The sequence below is a fragment of the Nicotiana tabacum genome, chromosome 9 (assembly GCF_000715075.1).
Source record: "Nicotiana tabacum cultivar K326 chromosome 9, ASM71507v2, whole genome shotgun sequence".
NCBI lineage: Eukaryota > Viridiplantae > Streptophyta > Magnoliopsida > Solanales > Solanaceae > Nicotiana > Nicotiana tabacum.
In genome coordinates, this window is record NC_134088.1 from 59,943,985 (window position 1) to 59,958,254 (window position 14,270).

At 37.9% G+C, this 14,270-nt stretch overlaps 1 protein-coding gene across 4 annotated transcripts; it reads right to left on the minus strand.

Annotated features, from left to right (window-relative positions):
- Positions 1–852: 852 nt before the first annotated feature.
- On the minus strand, positions 853–13,199 carry LOC107809047 (uncharacterized). 4 transcript variants are annotated; one of them, XR_012694882.1, is made up of 4 exons: positions 13,048–13,199; positions 9,594–9,796; positions 8,651–8,744; positions 853–1,139 (listed from the first exon to the last, which is right to left on the minus strand). XR_012694882.1 is itself a non-coding variant. In XM_016633639.2 (4 exons), exons 1-4 carry the CDS (start codon positions 9,866–9,868, stop codon positions 1,064–1,066), a joined length of 492 nt encoding a protein of 163 aa, XP_016489125.1. In that variant the 5' UTR covers positions 9,869–10,008; the 3' UTR covers positions 853–1,063. The 4 variants fall into 4 exon arrangements, 2 of the variants coding, with proteins under 2 accessions (XP_016489125.1, XP_016489124.1); XR_001653310.2 differs by having other exon boundaries at positions 8,651–8,720; positions 13,048–13,197; XM_016633639.2 differs by lacking the exon at positions 13,048–13,199 and adding an exon at positions 6,739–6,809 and having other exon boundaries at positions 8,651–8,720; positions 9,594–10,008.
- Positions 13,200–14,270: the final 1,071 nt, after the last annotated feature.

Consider the following 14,270-nt stretch of genomic DNA (forward strand, 5'->3'; position numbering starts at 1 on the left):
TTCGTGACACCGTGCCCCAAAGACAAACAAACGAAGAGCATCACACTGACGAGACTTAATGCGTTCAAGCAAGGACGACGACACCACATCACAAATGAGAATTCCACCAAGTTCAAAAATATCCGATCTCGCTACTCCGTCAACCAAAGACTGAACATCCATAGTCCAATTGCCTCTCCTCCGCTGGATAAAATACCGAGTCTCTAAACCATGAACCAAATAATCCTCCTCTCAAGTCATTCATTGCCGCAACACATAATTAAGCATCCTACCATTTACACCAGCATTGCGCAGTAACAACACATGAACATCGCACTACGCCTGCATAGCCTCGAAGCCGTAGGCAACACTAACATTGGGCTGAAACGAAAGAACACCCCTCCACAAGGCGACGATAATAGTCCGCCCAAATACACAAGAAAAAACATCCTGCACCACTTCTGCAGCACCACAACAACTCTTCGATGCCCAATTGATAACAAGTACTCAACATTGTATAAGAATAAGTAGGAAGGAAATGAAGACATAAGCTTCAATGGAATCAAATCGCATGATGAGGAATCAAGAAGGAAAGATCTCCTAACAGCCCTATAGCCTCTCGAAGATAAGTACAAATGTCTCTGTACCGATCCGCAAGACTTTACTATACTTTCTCATGACTCGTGAGAGCTAAGTGAACCTAGAGTTCCGATACCAAGTTGTCACGACCCAAAACTAACTATAGGTCGTGATGGCGCTCAACGTCGTTGTTAGGAAAGCCAACGGTGAACCATATAAATAATTACTCATTTTATTACTTTTGAAATCATAAGTTTTATTAAATAAAGAATTTAATGCATTTAAAATCAGGGATACATACAATATTAGTAAGATATAAAATAAAATAAAATGACAATATTAATTCAAAACCATTAACATCAACTAGAATATCTCAAAACCTAGTGTCACAAGTGCATGCACATCTACTATGAAGTACAATCATAATACAACATCTGTCTGAAATGTACAATAGACAGAATATCATAAATAAACATGATGGAGACTCCGTGTTCTATGGATCATATCATGGGATGAAGCTCACCCCCAAAGTCCCCTCAATAGTTGTGCCTTTGTGCCCAAATGACCAATCAGAGATATACCTGCACAATAAGTGCATAAGTGTAGCATGAGTTCGTAAATCAATACGTACCCAGTAAGTATCTAGCCTAACCCCGGAGAAGTAGTGACAAAGGGTCGACATCGATACTTACTAGTGGTCCAATAAATCAATATAACAAATTATAAATAGATATGAAACACAACAGTAATAATGAGGTAAGAACTGTAACTAACATAATCCTCCAACCTGATGACAGAATGGCACCGGCAGAATTGAAGGAACTAAAGGAAAAATTGAAGGATTTGTTAAAGAAGGGTTTCATCCGGCTGAGTGTGTCACCTTGGGGTGCACCGGTCTTCTTTGTAAGGAAGAAAAATGGGTCACTAAGAATGTGTATCGACTATCGACAGCTCAACAAGGTCACAATCAAGAATAAGTACCCACTACCAAGGATAAATGACTTGTTTAACCAGTTGCAGGGTACTAAGTATTTTTCCAAAATTGATTTAAGAGCCAGGTATCACCAATTGAAGATCATGGAGCAAGATATTCCGAAAAGATATTTCAGGACCTGATATGGGCACTTCAAATTTCTGGTAATGTCCTTTGGGCTAACAAATACCCCGGCAGCTTTCATGGATCTTATGAATCGAGTCTTCAAGCCTTTTCTTGACTCCTTTGTGATAGTGTTCATTGACAATATTCTTGTATATTCACAAAGTTGAGAGGACCATGTCGATCATCTTAGGGCAATTCTGCAGACTCTATATCAGCACAAGTTGTATGCAAAATTTTTGAAGTGTGAATTTTGCCATGAATCCGTCACATTCTTAGGTCATGTCATCTCCAGAGAAGGAATTAAGGTTGATTCTCAAAAGATCGTAGCTGTGAAAAATTGGCCGAGGCCTACAACTTCAATAGAGATTCGCAGTTTCTTAGGCTTAACTGGATATTACAGGAAATTCGTGGAGGGGTTCTCTACTCTTGCCTCTCCATTAACTAAACTGACGCAGAAGGATGTTAAATTCCAATGGTCAGATGTTTGCGAAAAGTGCTTCCAAGAGTTGAAATCAAGATTGACTACGGCACTGGTGTTTACAATACCAGAGGTACGAATGGGTTTGTAGTATATTGTGATGCTTCCAGAATCAGACTTGGGTGTGTATTGATGCAACATGGCAAGGTGATTGCTTATGCTTCTAGGCAACTCAAAAATCATAAGAAGAACTATCCCACACATGACTTAGAACTTTTGGCGGTGGTTTTTGCATTGAATATTTGGCATCATTATTTGTTTGGGGTTCATGTGGATATATTCACGGACCATAAGAGCCTTCAATATATCTTCAAGCAGAAGAAATTGAATCTAAGGTAGAGAAGGTGCCTTGAGTTACTCAAGGACTACGACATTGATATCCTATATCATCCAGAAAAGGCTAATGTTGTGGCGGATGCTCTTAGCCAAAACTCCATGGGTAGTTTGGCTCACTTGGAGGTACATCAAAGGCCATTGGCCAAGGAAGTTCATCGGTTGACTAGTTTGGGAGTTCGTCTTGAGGACTCTAGTGAATGAGGGGTGATTGTGCAAAATAGGGCTGAATCATCGCTTGTTGTGGAAGTCAAGGATAAGCAATACAACTACCCATCGTTGGTACAGTTAAAGGAGGGGATTCATAAATATAGGACCACGGCTTTTTCTCTTAGCATGGATGATGGTACATTAAGGTACCAAGGGCGATTATGTGTTCCAAATGTAGATAGTCTTCGGGAAAGAATCATAGTCGAGGCTCACAGTTCTAGGTATTCCATTACCAGGCTCTACAAAGATGTATCATGATATTAAGGAAGTTTAATGGTGGAATGATACGAAGAGGAATGTAGCGGACTTTGTGGCAAGATGTCCAAATTGTCAGCAAGTGAAGGCCGAACACCAAAGGCCTGGTGGGTTGGCACAGAACGTAGAAATTCCATGGTGGAAGTGAGAGATGATCAATATGGACTTTGTGGAAGGACTACCTTGCACTCCTTATAAGTTTGACTCGATTTGGGTGATAGTGGATCGACTCACGAAATCAGCACACTTCTTACCGGTTAAGGCTACCGACACAGCGGAATAATATGCTCAGTTGTATATCAAGGAAATAGTTAGGTTGCATGGCACTCCAGTTTCTATCATTTCTGATAGGGGGCACAGTTCACAGCTAAAGTTTGGAAGAAATTTCAACAAGGATTGGGTACTCAGGTGAATCTTAGTACAACCTTTCATCCATAGACCAATGGGCAGGCAGAGCGGACTATTTAGACGCTCGAGGATATGTTGCACGCTTGTATACTTGACTTCAAGTGTAGCTAGGATGATCATTTGCCGCTCATAGAATTTGCCTACAACAACAGTTATCATGCTAGCATTCAGATGGCGTCGTTCGAGGCTCTATATGGTAGGAGATGTAGATCTCACATTGGGTGGTTCGAGATTGGGGAAGTAGAGTTATTGGGCCAGACCCCGTGCATCAGGCTATAGAGAAGGTTAAGATCATTAAGGAATGGTTGAAAACTGCCCAGAGTCGACAGAAGTCCTATTCGGATGTACGCCGCAAGGATTTGGAGTTCAAAGAGGATGATTGGGTATTCTTGAAGGTTTCCCCCATGAAGGGTATAATGCGGTTTGGCGAGAAAGGGAAGTTTAGTCCGAGGTATGTCGGGCCGTACAGAATCATTCATAGGATTGGTCAGGTGGCTTACAGGCTTGAGCTACCTCCAGAAATGTCTTTAGTGCACCCGATTTTTCATGTATCTATGTTGAAGAAGGTAGTTGGATACCCGACACTCATTGTTCCAGTTTAGACTATTGAGGTTAATGAGGAATTGACCAATGAAGAAATTCTAGTTGCCATTATTGATAGGCAAGTCCGAAAGCTGAGAAATAAAGAGATTTCCTCCATGAAAGTGCTATGGCAAAACCAAAAGGTTGGGAAGGCTACTTGGGAGGCCGAGGAAGAAATGAGGAAGAAGTACCCTCATTTATTTGAATAGCTATGTAATCGTATCTATGAAGTTGTTCCCTATGAATTTTGTATCACTTGTACAGTTTATGCTAAGGGTGTTCCTTTCTGGTAATATATTGCTTATGAGGCCACGGTTAGTGTTGTTTTCATGTTATGTTGTGTCGTTGGATTATGTATACGTTGTTAGGATTAGTTTCTGGGATTCTCTAATAGGTGGAGGCCCAGTTGTAGGGGAGACTCTAGCGAAAGTTTCGGAAATTTAGGGAGTTAGTCAAAATATGGAACTACTAGTGTGTGAAGTAACAGTTGGGTCACATTGGATGCTAATGGCAGATTTTGACCCTCATTCGAGGACGAATGATCCTAAGCGGGGGGAGGATGTAATTTCCCATAAAATTTCACCAAAAACCCAGTTTTTCATGGTGCCGAGGTAAGCTAATGTGTTTGAGGATTGTAGAAATTCTTGCGGTGAGCTTGCGAGCCTCGGTACGGACTTTTTGGGTCGTACAGTATATCAAGGAGTTGAAGGAAACCATTTGCAGAACATGGCATTTCTGCGATCTACTATGCGATCGCATAACCATTTTGTGGGCCGTAGATCAACCGCAGAGTGAAGCAGAGAAATGAGCCAATTTTTAGAGGTTGTTTTGCGGTTAGATATGCGATCGCATAAGCGTTTCGCGGGCCGCACATTCCGTCGCATAACCAACATGAGAAATTTTGGAAGGAGGTTCTGCAGTCTATTATGTGACCGCATAATTGGTATGCGGACCGCAGACCTGTCGCACACCTGCACAGATATGCTCAATTCCGGAGGGCCATTCTGCGGTCCATTTTGCAGACCGCAAAAGTGTTATGCGGTTGCATATATGCGACCGCAGATCTGCATCAGGGCTTTATTTTTCTAACTTTATAACCCGGCCCTATTTCGTTTTATCTCGCCATAGGGGTCATTTTTGAGGGATTATCTGATATTTTAGAGAGAGGAGAGGGCTATTCTAGAGAGAGAAAGGGAAGGATTCAAGGATTTCAAAACTCAACTTGGATCAAGCCTTGGAATTTCATCAAGAGGAACTTGCTAGAGTTTTCAAAAGGTGAGAATTTCTTCCCCTAATTCTCCAATTTTTGATTTTGGGTTGGTTATGGGTGATGAGTGTAGACATATCACATGCATGAGCTAATAGGTATTGTAGGGAAGTTGTTGGACAACCTTGGGTGATTTTTGTTGTTAAATTGGTTGAGGAAAGGTTGGGTTGTCATTGTAGCAGCCCTTGCCATACGAATTCCTCTAATCATGCTTGTAATTCTCCCCTCTCCTATAGATTGGCATCATTAGGAGTGTCGGGACATTATTGTTACACCATGGAAAGCTCTTTCGAGGTATGAGGCTAAACTCTTCTTCTAGTATTGAAATTACCGTATTCTTACAAAACTCCATCGTGTGTAGTTCGAACTTGAAACACCATTGAGGTGGGATGTTCAAGCTAGTAAATTGATCCCCAAATTGTATAGCGTGTCAAAACCCTTGTGTGTTAATTATTCTCTATTTTGATTTAATTATGTTATACCTCTTTGGGAAGAAAGTTTTGTACTAAATCTTATGAACTTATATTTGTTAAGGCCAAAGGTCTCAAACGGTTTGATTTGAAAGGAAATCATTTGTACAAACTATTATCGTTTTGAGAATCCAAATTGTGGTACTATGAATACACCTTCAGCAGCACACATTGGGGGTGAGGCGGCGGGGCCGCTTTGTGTAGAGACTGTGATATTGTGAATAAACCTCCACACGCACACATTGGGGTAAGGCGACGGGGCCGCTTTGTGTAGAGGTTGTTATAGAGGATCCCCCAACTTGAAATTTATAAATGTTATTGAAAGTTTTAAAATGAATTTGCTATGGCTTCAACGGTTATCTAAGCTCTTTTATTGTGTCCATGATTCATCACATTTATGTTGTACTTTCAAATCCTTGAAGGGTGTTTGGTTTTTCATATTAGTACTATTCGACAGTACTAACGTCTCTTTTGCCGGGGCCGCTGCATCTTTAATGGATGCAGGTGGTTCAACAATAGGTGGCTTTGATCAATGATAGCGATGCACCCTCTTCCCAGCTGACTTGGTGAGCCCCACTTCATTTCGGGGTCGTATATCTTTTGTTCCTTGTTATGTTGAGCCTGATCCGAAATAGCGTGTACACTACCGAGGATCGACCGATGCATAGATGCATATCAATATACTGCTGAGGCTTTCGGTCTGATCCACAGAAAAGGAAGAAACTTATCGAACAACGGGTCACGTGTTTGAAATACAAGAACAAGAACATAAAATAAGCATAATTATTACCAATAGTCGGATATCCCGCCAAACAACTCAATGTTTCAAGATTCTACCTAGCATGATCTATAATCAAAATACATTTACATGTTTGGGTAATTAAACTAACAAGTTGAGTTCAGGTAATACAAATATCGCACGATATAGTCCTAAGTCTACCCAGACATAAACATGCTTTTAGCTACGTACGGACTCTCGTCACATCGTGCGTACGTAGCCCCCACAACAAGTAGCATATAACAAATACATCACTTATGGGGTAACTTCCCTCCTCACAAGGTTAGACATGAGACTTACCTCGCTCGAAAGTTCCGTAACAGGCTCCAACGCCTCTCTAATACCTCAAACTGATGTCCATCAACCCGAAACTAGACAAACAACATGCAAACTAATAACAATATACTCCAATACTCATGATTAATCACTCTATAATAATTTTCAACTCCACTCGAAAAGTCAACAAGTTCAATCCTCGGGCCCATGTGCCCGAATTCTGAAAATTTTCGAAGTTAAAAATTATCCATAACACCACGAACTCAAATATATAATTTATTCCTAATTCCATATCCAATTTCGTGATAAAAATCCAAAATTTCAATTTCTAGGTTTTCTTCAAAAACTTCATAATTTTTACAAATTTCCATGTTTAAATCCATATATAACTCATGTATTTGGCTCACAATGTATAGGAATTCACTTACCACATGATAGATGAAGAAATGGGACTTCAAAATCGCCCCAAGCTCGACTCCCATGAAAGAATTGAGATAAAATGAACCAAAACCCGTTTTTGCAAACTTATACACTGCCCACTCGACCCTTCTTCGCGAATGCGGCAAGTCCCTCGCATTCGCGAAGCACAACCAGCTTCTACTCCCCAATTCCTCTACGCAAACGCGAGAAAGGACATGCGAACGCGAAGCTTTACCAAAGCCTTCCCATCGCGAACACGGCCGCACATTCGCGAACGCGATAGCCAAGTCCCTCATCAGGCCCAGCTACTTCATCGCGAACGCGATCTTGGAATCGCGAACGCGAAGTATTGCCGTCCAAACCTTCGCGAACGCGGGTCTACAGTGGCGAACGCGAAACATAGAATCCTTGCAGCCAAAAATCCTTCTTTCCGAACGCGTGAATCTCTTCGCGTTCGCTAAGAACAACACCAGACACCAGCACTAGCAGTTGCAAAACAAGAAAAAATAGTCTAAAACTACCCCAAAATACACCCGAGGCCCCCGGGACCCCGTCCAATCTTACCAACCAGTCCCAATACCTTATTCAAACTTATCCAAAGGCTTGAAATTCTATGATTAACATCAAAATCACGAATCAACGATCAAGATCCTTCTTTTACTTTCCAATATTCAAACTTTGACGAACGCGTCCGAATCACACATAAACATTCTGGAATTATGCCAAATTTTACATACAAGTCATAATTCACAATACGAACCTATTTCAAGGTTCGAAATCCCAAACGGACATCGATAACACCAAAGTCCACTTCAAATCAAACTTAGGAAATTCTAAAACCTTTATAATGCCAACTTTCCACATTATGCGTCGAAACGCTCCCGGACCTTCTGATACTCAACCCGGATATATGCCCAAGTCCAAAATCAACGAACCTATTGGAATCTTTAAATCCCGATTCCGATGTCGTTTATTCAAAAATTCAAACCTTGGTCAACTCTTCCAACTTAAAGCTTCTGAATTGAGAATTATCGTTCCAAATCAACGCCGAACTTCCCAAAAATTGAAACCGACCACACGTGTAGGCCATAATACATAAAGTGAAGCTACTCAAGGCCTCAAACCGCCGAACGATGCGCTAGAGCTCAAACTGACTGGTCGGATCATTACAAAAGGCGTGCAACGAAGCCTCAGTATATGCAAAATAGAGTGTAAAAGAGCATATAGTATTTTTGTATTTTAGTTTATAGGCACATATAAGATAAATAAGATATCATACTCATCCTTCAAGTATGAGAAGACTGATTCATTCAACAATTTTCTCAACCACATAAGGAACAAAAGTGACCGACATATCAAATTTTCTAGGTGCAAAGCCTTAGCAAACCACAACAGATGCAACTGAGAAACAGAATATGAGAAGAAAGCTCACAAGAAAGCAATTATGCAAACAGAAAAATTCACTAAAGTGTAAAGATAAGAACCATAAGAGCAAGGACAGCAATACACTACTTACTTCCAATGAATCTATGGTTCTCAAATCAGGATATCCTTTTGGAATCGTGCTAGCTCTTTCCCGTTCAAAGCTGGGTAGACAAATTAAAACGTGTCTCCAATAGAGGAATGAAATTATAAGGAATCAATACAGCTAAACAAACAGAGTAAAAATGAAATAACATTCAAAATCCAATTTTTTTTGCGCTCTTCTATAACCAAGGAAATGATAATGGCTCTAAAAAATTTATTTGACGAATTCAATTATTCACGTTCCTTCACCACTAATACAAACTATTTAGCCCTCACAGGCTAACCAAATAGGGAAAGGAGGAAAATGGAAAAACAAAAAAAGAATTGATGTGTTTTATGAGCCTGCTAAAAAATAAATGTAATCGTCAAACAAAACGTTTCAGCTCCGCTTGTGACGGATACGTCAAGCGTTAAGTTTCAAGACTTTGAGAACAGTTATGGACTTTTGTACATTCAGCAGCTTATCAATGTGAACAAAAAATAAATAGCTCTATCTATATCACAATTTTATCGAAAATCAGGTGGTAACTCTACATGCAGATGTTACTTTAAGTTTCTAAGTCTCACTCACAAAGACCAAGTGTGAAAAACAAACAATTAAAGAGCTTATCGCAAACTTAATATTGAAATTTCTCTTCTTTTTGAGAAAAAGACACAAGGCATGGATGGTTTAGTTCAATTCGTACTGTCTAATTGAAAGCAAAGGCAGTTGTTAGTATTTCTTCATAGGTTTCCCCCCAACTATTCCACAGTCAAAAAGTTATACCGAAAACAATAGTAGAAATCTTGAAAAAAGCCTAATTCATTCAAGAATTGCCTCAAACACCTAAAGAACAAAGCCGATGGACACATTAAACTTTCTGTGTAGCAAAGCCCTAGCATGCCATCAAAGATTAAATAGAGAAACACAGGATAAGAAAAAGAAAACTCACAAGAAACAACGATCCAAACGGAAAAATTTACGAAAGTGCAACGATAAAATTAGGAAGCGCAAGAAGCGAAAAGGTGGAAACTGGGAAACTGGCAGACAGTGGAGCTTTTCTGACATTGGTGATACTGAATTTGGAACAACTTGGGTGTTAACCTTTTGATATAGAGAACCTGCATCAGCCAAGTTTCTGTAAAACCTGTTTTCCTGGTACCGATAAGAACAAGAAGAGTGAGAAGAGAGAAGGCTAAGAAAAATTTGTAGAGCGATGATTGCCATGTTTCACAAATTAGTCCATATAATCCAAGTAAAGCCAATAAAAAGAAATTAAACGGAAAGACAATATTACCCTCGAAATGCCAGGCAGACATGTCGTCGAGCTATGTGCTAAGTCCCTCTTATTAGATAGTAGGAGGAGCTTGGGGTCGTAGGGTTATTTTGGAAAAATCGTAATTATTTTGTGCTTTACTATATTATACTAAGTGCTACTCAGTGTGTACTTTTTCATTTGTGGCTCCCACCTGAACTTTCTTTTCATATGCAATTGTCACATATGACTCTTACGTGGGCTCCAAGCTTGGGGTCGTAGGGTTATTTTGGAAAAATTGTAATTATTGTGTGCTTTACTATGTTGTACTAAGTGCTACACAGTGTGCACATTTTCATTTGTGGCTCCCACCTGAACTTTCTTTTTCATATGCAATTGTCATATATGACTCTTACGTGGGCTCCACTAGCAGCCTTTTAATGCTATCCTAACCTGTGAGCCCCAATTGTACAATCAATTTTGTTTGTAAAAGTTATAATGGCAGCAGATTTCTGTAATACATCTTAAATAATACTATTAAGTGGACGTTTGGACATAAGAAATGTAAAATTTCGAAAAATTAAAAAATAATTAAGTAAAAATAATATTTAAAAATTAAAGTTGTGTTTGGATATGAATACAATTTGAAATTATTTTTGAATTTTTGTGAGTGATTTGTAGTGAAATATTTGAAAAATAGTTTTTTGAAGTTTTTTAAATTTTCAAAAAAATTTGAAATTCAACTTCAAGTGAAATTTAAAATTTTTATGGACAACACTGATTTTGAAAAAAATAAAATAGTTTCGAAAAAGAGTGAAAATTTTCTTATGGCCAAACGGACTAAGTGTTTGGTTTTATCATAAGGAAAAGCTAATATCTTTTGTTCTTCAACGTAAATTTAGATAATATCAAGTAATATTTAAATCTCAAATACTGGAACAATCAAAATAGTCAGAAGTGTTTCAACGGCATCTTTGTTTTCCTTTTGCAGGTGGTGTTTTCCTTTATCTATTTTATTTCAATTTCGCAAAGACCATATGGAATTATATCTAACCGATTAGTTTCAATTTGTAATGAACTACTTTAATTTTCCCTTTGCTACTTTCAATAAAATCCGTCCATTAGCCAAACAAAGAAGTAGTATACTATAACTAACACGCAAATGTAAAGAGTATTATAAAAATGTAAATAACCAAAAATGTTACATTGAGTTGATGAATCTAATATAAAACAAAAAGGTAACTACAACTAATAGGTTGACATAATAATGTAAAAGAAAATTTGTTTGATATAGAATAAATATGCCAGGTCCAACAATTTAAAGATACAAACAACATATAATATAATGATTATTTAAGAAGAAGAAGAAGAAAAGTAAAACAAAACGTTTTTAGAACATGTTTTTCTTCTCTAAGTATCTCATTTTTTTAAGGTTTAACCTTTTGGATTTATGGTTAGAATTTACGAGAATCAGAACTTTAATTAAATAAGGTAGAACTAAAGCTCATTTTTAAAGAATGTTTTCTTTATTATTTGAAAGTTTAGCCTTTTGAGGTACGGTCATTTAACTTCTTTTGACAGTGCCTCCCTTTTGTAATATCTCATTCTGTTTGAAATTTAGAGTATGAAAAAATCAAAGCAGAGAACTGATGACAAAATTAATCATTATTAGGCACTCTTTGTTAGTTGTTTTGCATATTTATTTATAAAAGATCAATAAATCTATTTGGTTTACATGTTTAAACCATCACATTTGCTGCTCATTTTTTGTGTGGCGATATTGGAAAAATAGCAATTCTTTTCAACTATCTATTTCGTGGTTCTGGAACATCAAACCATGTCCGTAAAAAAATTTGCTAATATTTGAAACAAGTTTATAGTCAATATATTTATGTTTTATTCATTTATTTGAAAAAAACACACGAAATGAAACTTTTCCTATTCAAATTGTTGAAATACTTTTTCCATTACTTTTTTAGTTCAGAGAAAATAATTTCAAAATAGAACAATAAGTTCCCAATAATTGATTAGCATGTGGGACAACTACATTGATAAACTATTGTAGTCTTTATAATTCAAACATAATAGTAATTTTTACATGATAGCATGTAAAGTATCAGCATGTAACTTTTAAATTTAAATGGATACTACTATTTATATCATGGTGATTGATGGTTATTTATATGTTGAGTTGCTACTGTAAAGTTTTGTCTAATTGAAAGCAAAATAAAAAGGAGAACTTATGACACATTAGGTAGACTAGAGTTGTATGTATCACGGTTAACAAAGTTGTGGCAAAAGACACTCTAAAAGAATATTTTTCAATTACCAAAACAATACAATCTTCATAATTTGTAACAAATGAGAGAGCTAAGGTCAATCTTGGAAAAACAAGTCAAAATACCCTGGAAATGAGAATGTATAAGAATGTACTTTTCATATTTTCAAGCCTTGCAACAAATTTAATATAAAGTGGTTAACTAATATCAAAAGACAAGGTGGGTTGCTCTGATGGTAAGCACCCTCCACTTCCAACCAAGAGATTGTGAGTTCGAGTCACCCCAAGAGCAAGGTGAGGAGTTCTTGGAGGGAAGGATGCCGAGGGTCATTTGAAAACAGCTTCTCTACCCCAGGGTAAGGGTAAGGTCTGCGTACACACTACCCTTCCCAAACCCCACTAGTAAAATTATACTGGGTTGTTGTTGTTGTTGTTGTTGTAACTAATTAAAAGACAAATAAAAATAGACACAAGCTCATAATGTTAATACATCGGCCACTTACATGCTAAAAGTTCACAATATGCGGCCCAACCTTTGGGCCTGGACTCAGCCCAGGCACACCCTAACTAATATAGAAAGTCTCCGAAGATAGGGCCTTGGGGGGAGGGGGAGGGGGGTCGAGTCTTTCGAAGACAAGTCTTCTAGAAAAGGATCTTTATACAAAGCCAAAGAAATATACACATTAATCAGTATACATTCTTAGTAACACTTCTAAACTTAGTACTGAGGGTAGATATACTTTAAGCTAGAAGCCGATGAAATAGGAAGAAAGCCATTGAAAAAAAGTATTTAGGAGAAGATTGAAAGAGAGAGGAGGATGGATTGAAAAGTAATGGAAGAAGATTAAAGCAAAAATTAAGGTAAAAGTTTACCTGAAATTTCGATACCCAAGCTGAGGAGCAATACAGGAGAAGAGATGATGGAGCAGAGGAAACCAAATGCAAAACAATGAAAACAATGAGAAATGTATATGGGTCATCGCTTAATGTAGGTTCTTATCTCAAAACCAGCCAACTCAGCAATTTAGGGCACGTGTGGCTGTACAAAAGCTCCTCGTAATATTTTAGAACACAAAAGCTAAGCAAAAAGACCTAAAGGCCCCTATATCTGCAAGCAGACATGACGACGGAGAGCTGCTAAACTATTTGACGATACGACGTCGGAATGGAGAGATATTTGCGTTTTAGCAAGACTGCGCAAGCAGCTCCCTTTGAGACCCACACAGTCGGTTGAGGATTATCTTGATATATAAAGTTGTAGCCTTCGTCTCTAAGCCTCATTTCGACCCAAATCAGACCTAAAAACTCTCTCTAGACCTCCTAAACACATCCTTAGGGTTTTGAATCAATTCCATCATCCGCAACTCAAAATCAAGAAGCGAACACATCAACGCGATCCTTACGACATATGTAAGACTTTGCTATCCCCCTTGTCTCCTTATAACTCGTGTTTTGGAAAGAGATTCATCGCTAAGAAAGCTTGTCACCTCTATATTTTAGTTATACAAGTATAAGTAAGGGTGTGGATAAAAGGTAACAAGGTTTGGAAGCAAGAACACAAGAGGTATGTACGGTTTTTGTTTCATTTTCGGCATAATTTAGTTTAGCTATGTTCTAGTCTTTCTTCTTGATATTTTAAGAGTTGTTCAACGAAAATTTCAGAATGTATTGTATCCTTGTATATATTCAATTCCATATGTGAAGTATGCAAGAAACTAGTTTAGGTTGGAACTTCAAAACACAACAAAAATAAAAAGGGCAAATCGCCAATTTGGCCTATGCCTTCCAGACTTCCGTTTGTTTCGTTCCTTTGATGTTTATGTACACCTAACCCCCATATGATCCTAATAGTATCATTTAAGATTATATAAGTTTAATTATCATGTACTGACGGTTAGATTGTTCCTAAATCATATTTAGACTTTCATGTCACAAGTTAGCTACTATGAGCCGACATTATGTTCATAATTTCATTTTGTCGATCGTTTGACACTATTTTGGATAATAGGATATCCTTTAGTTTGATTTTATTATCTTGTCCGGGTATCCATGCCCGTGTATATTATGGTACTTGCTATTTTTTTGGGGATCATCCA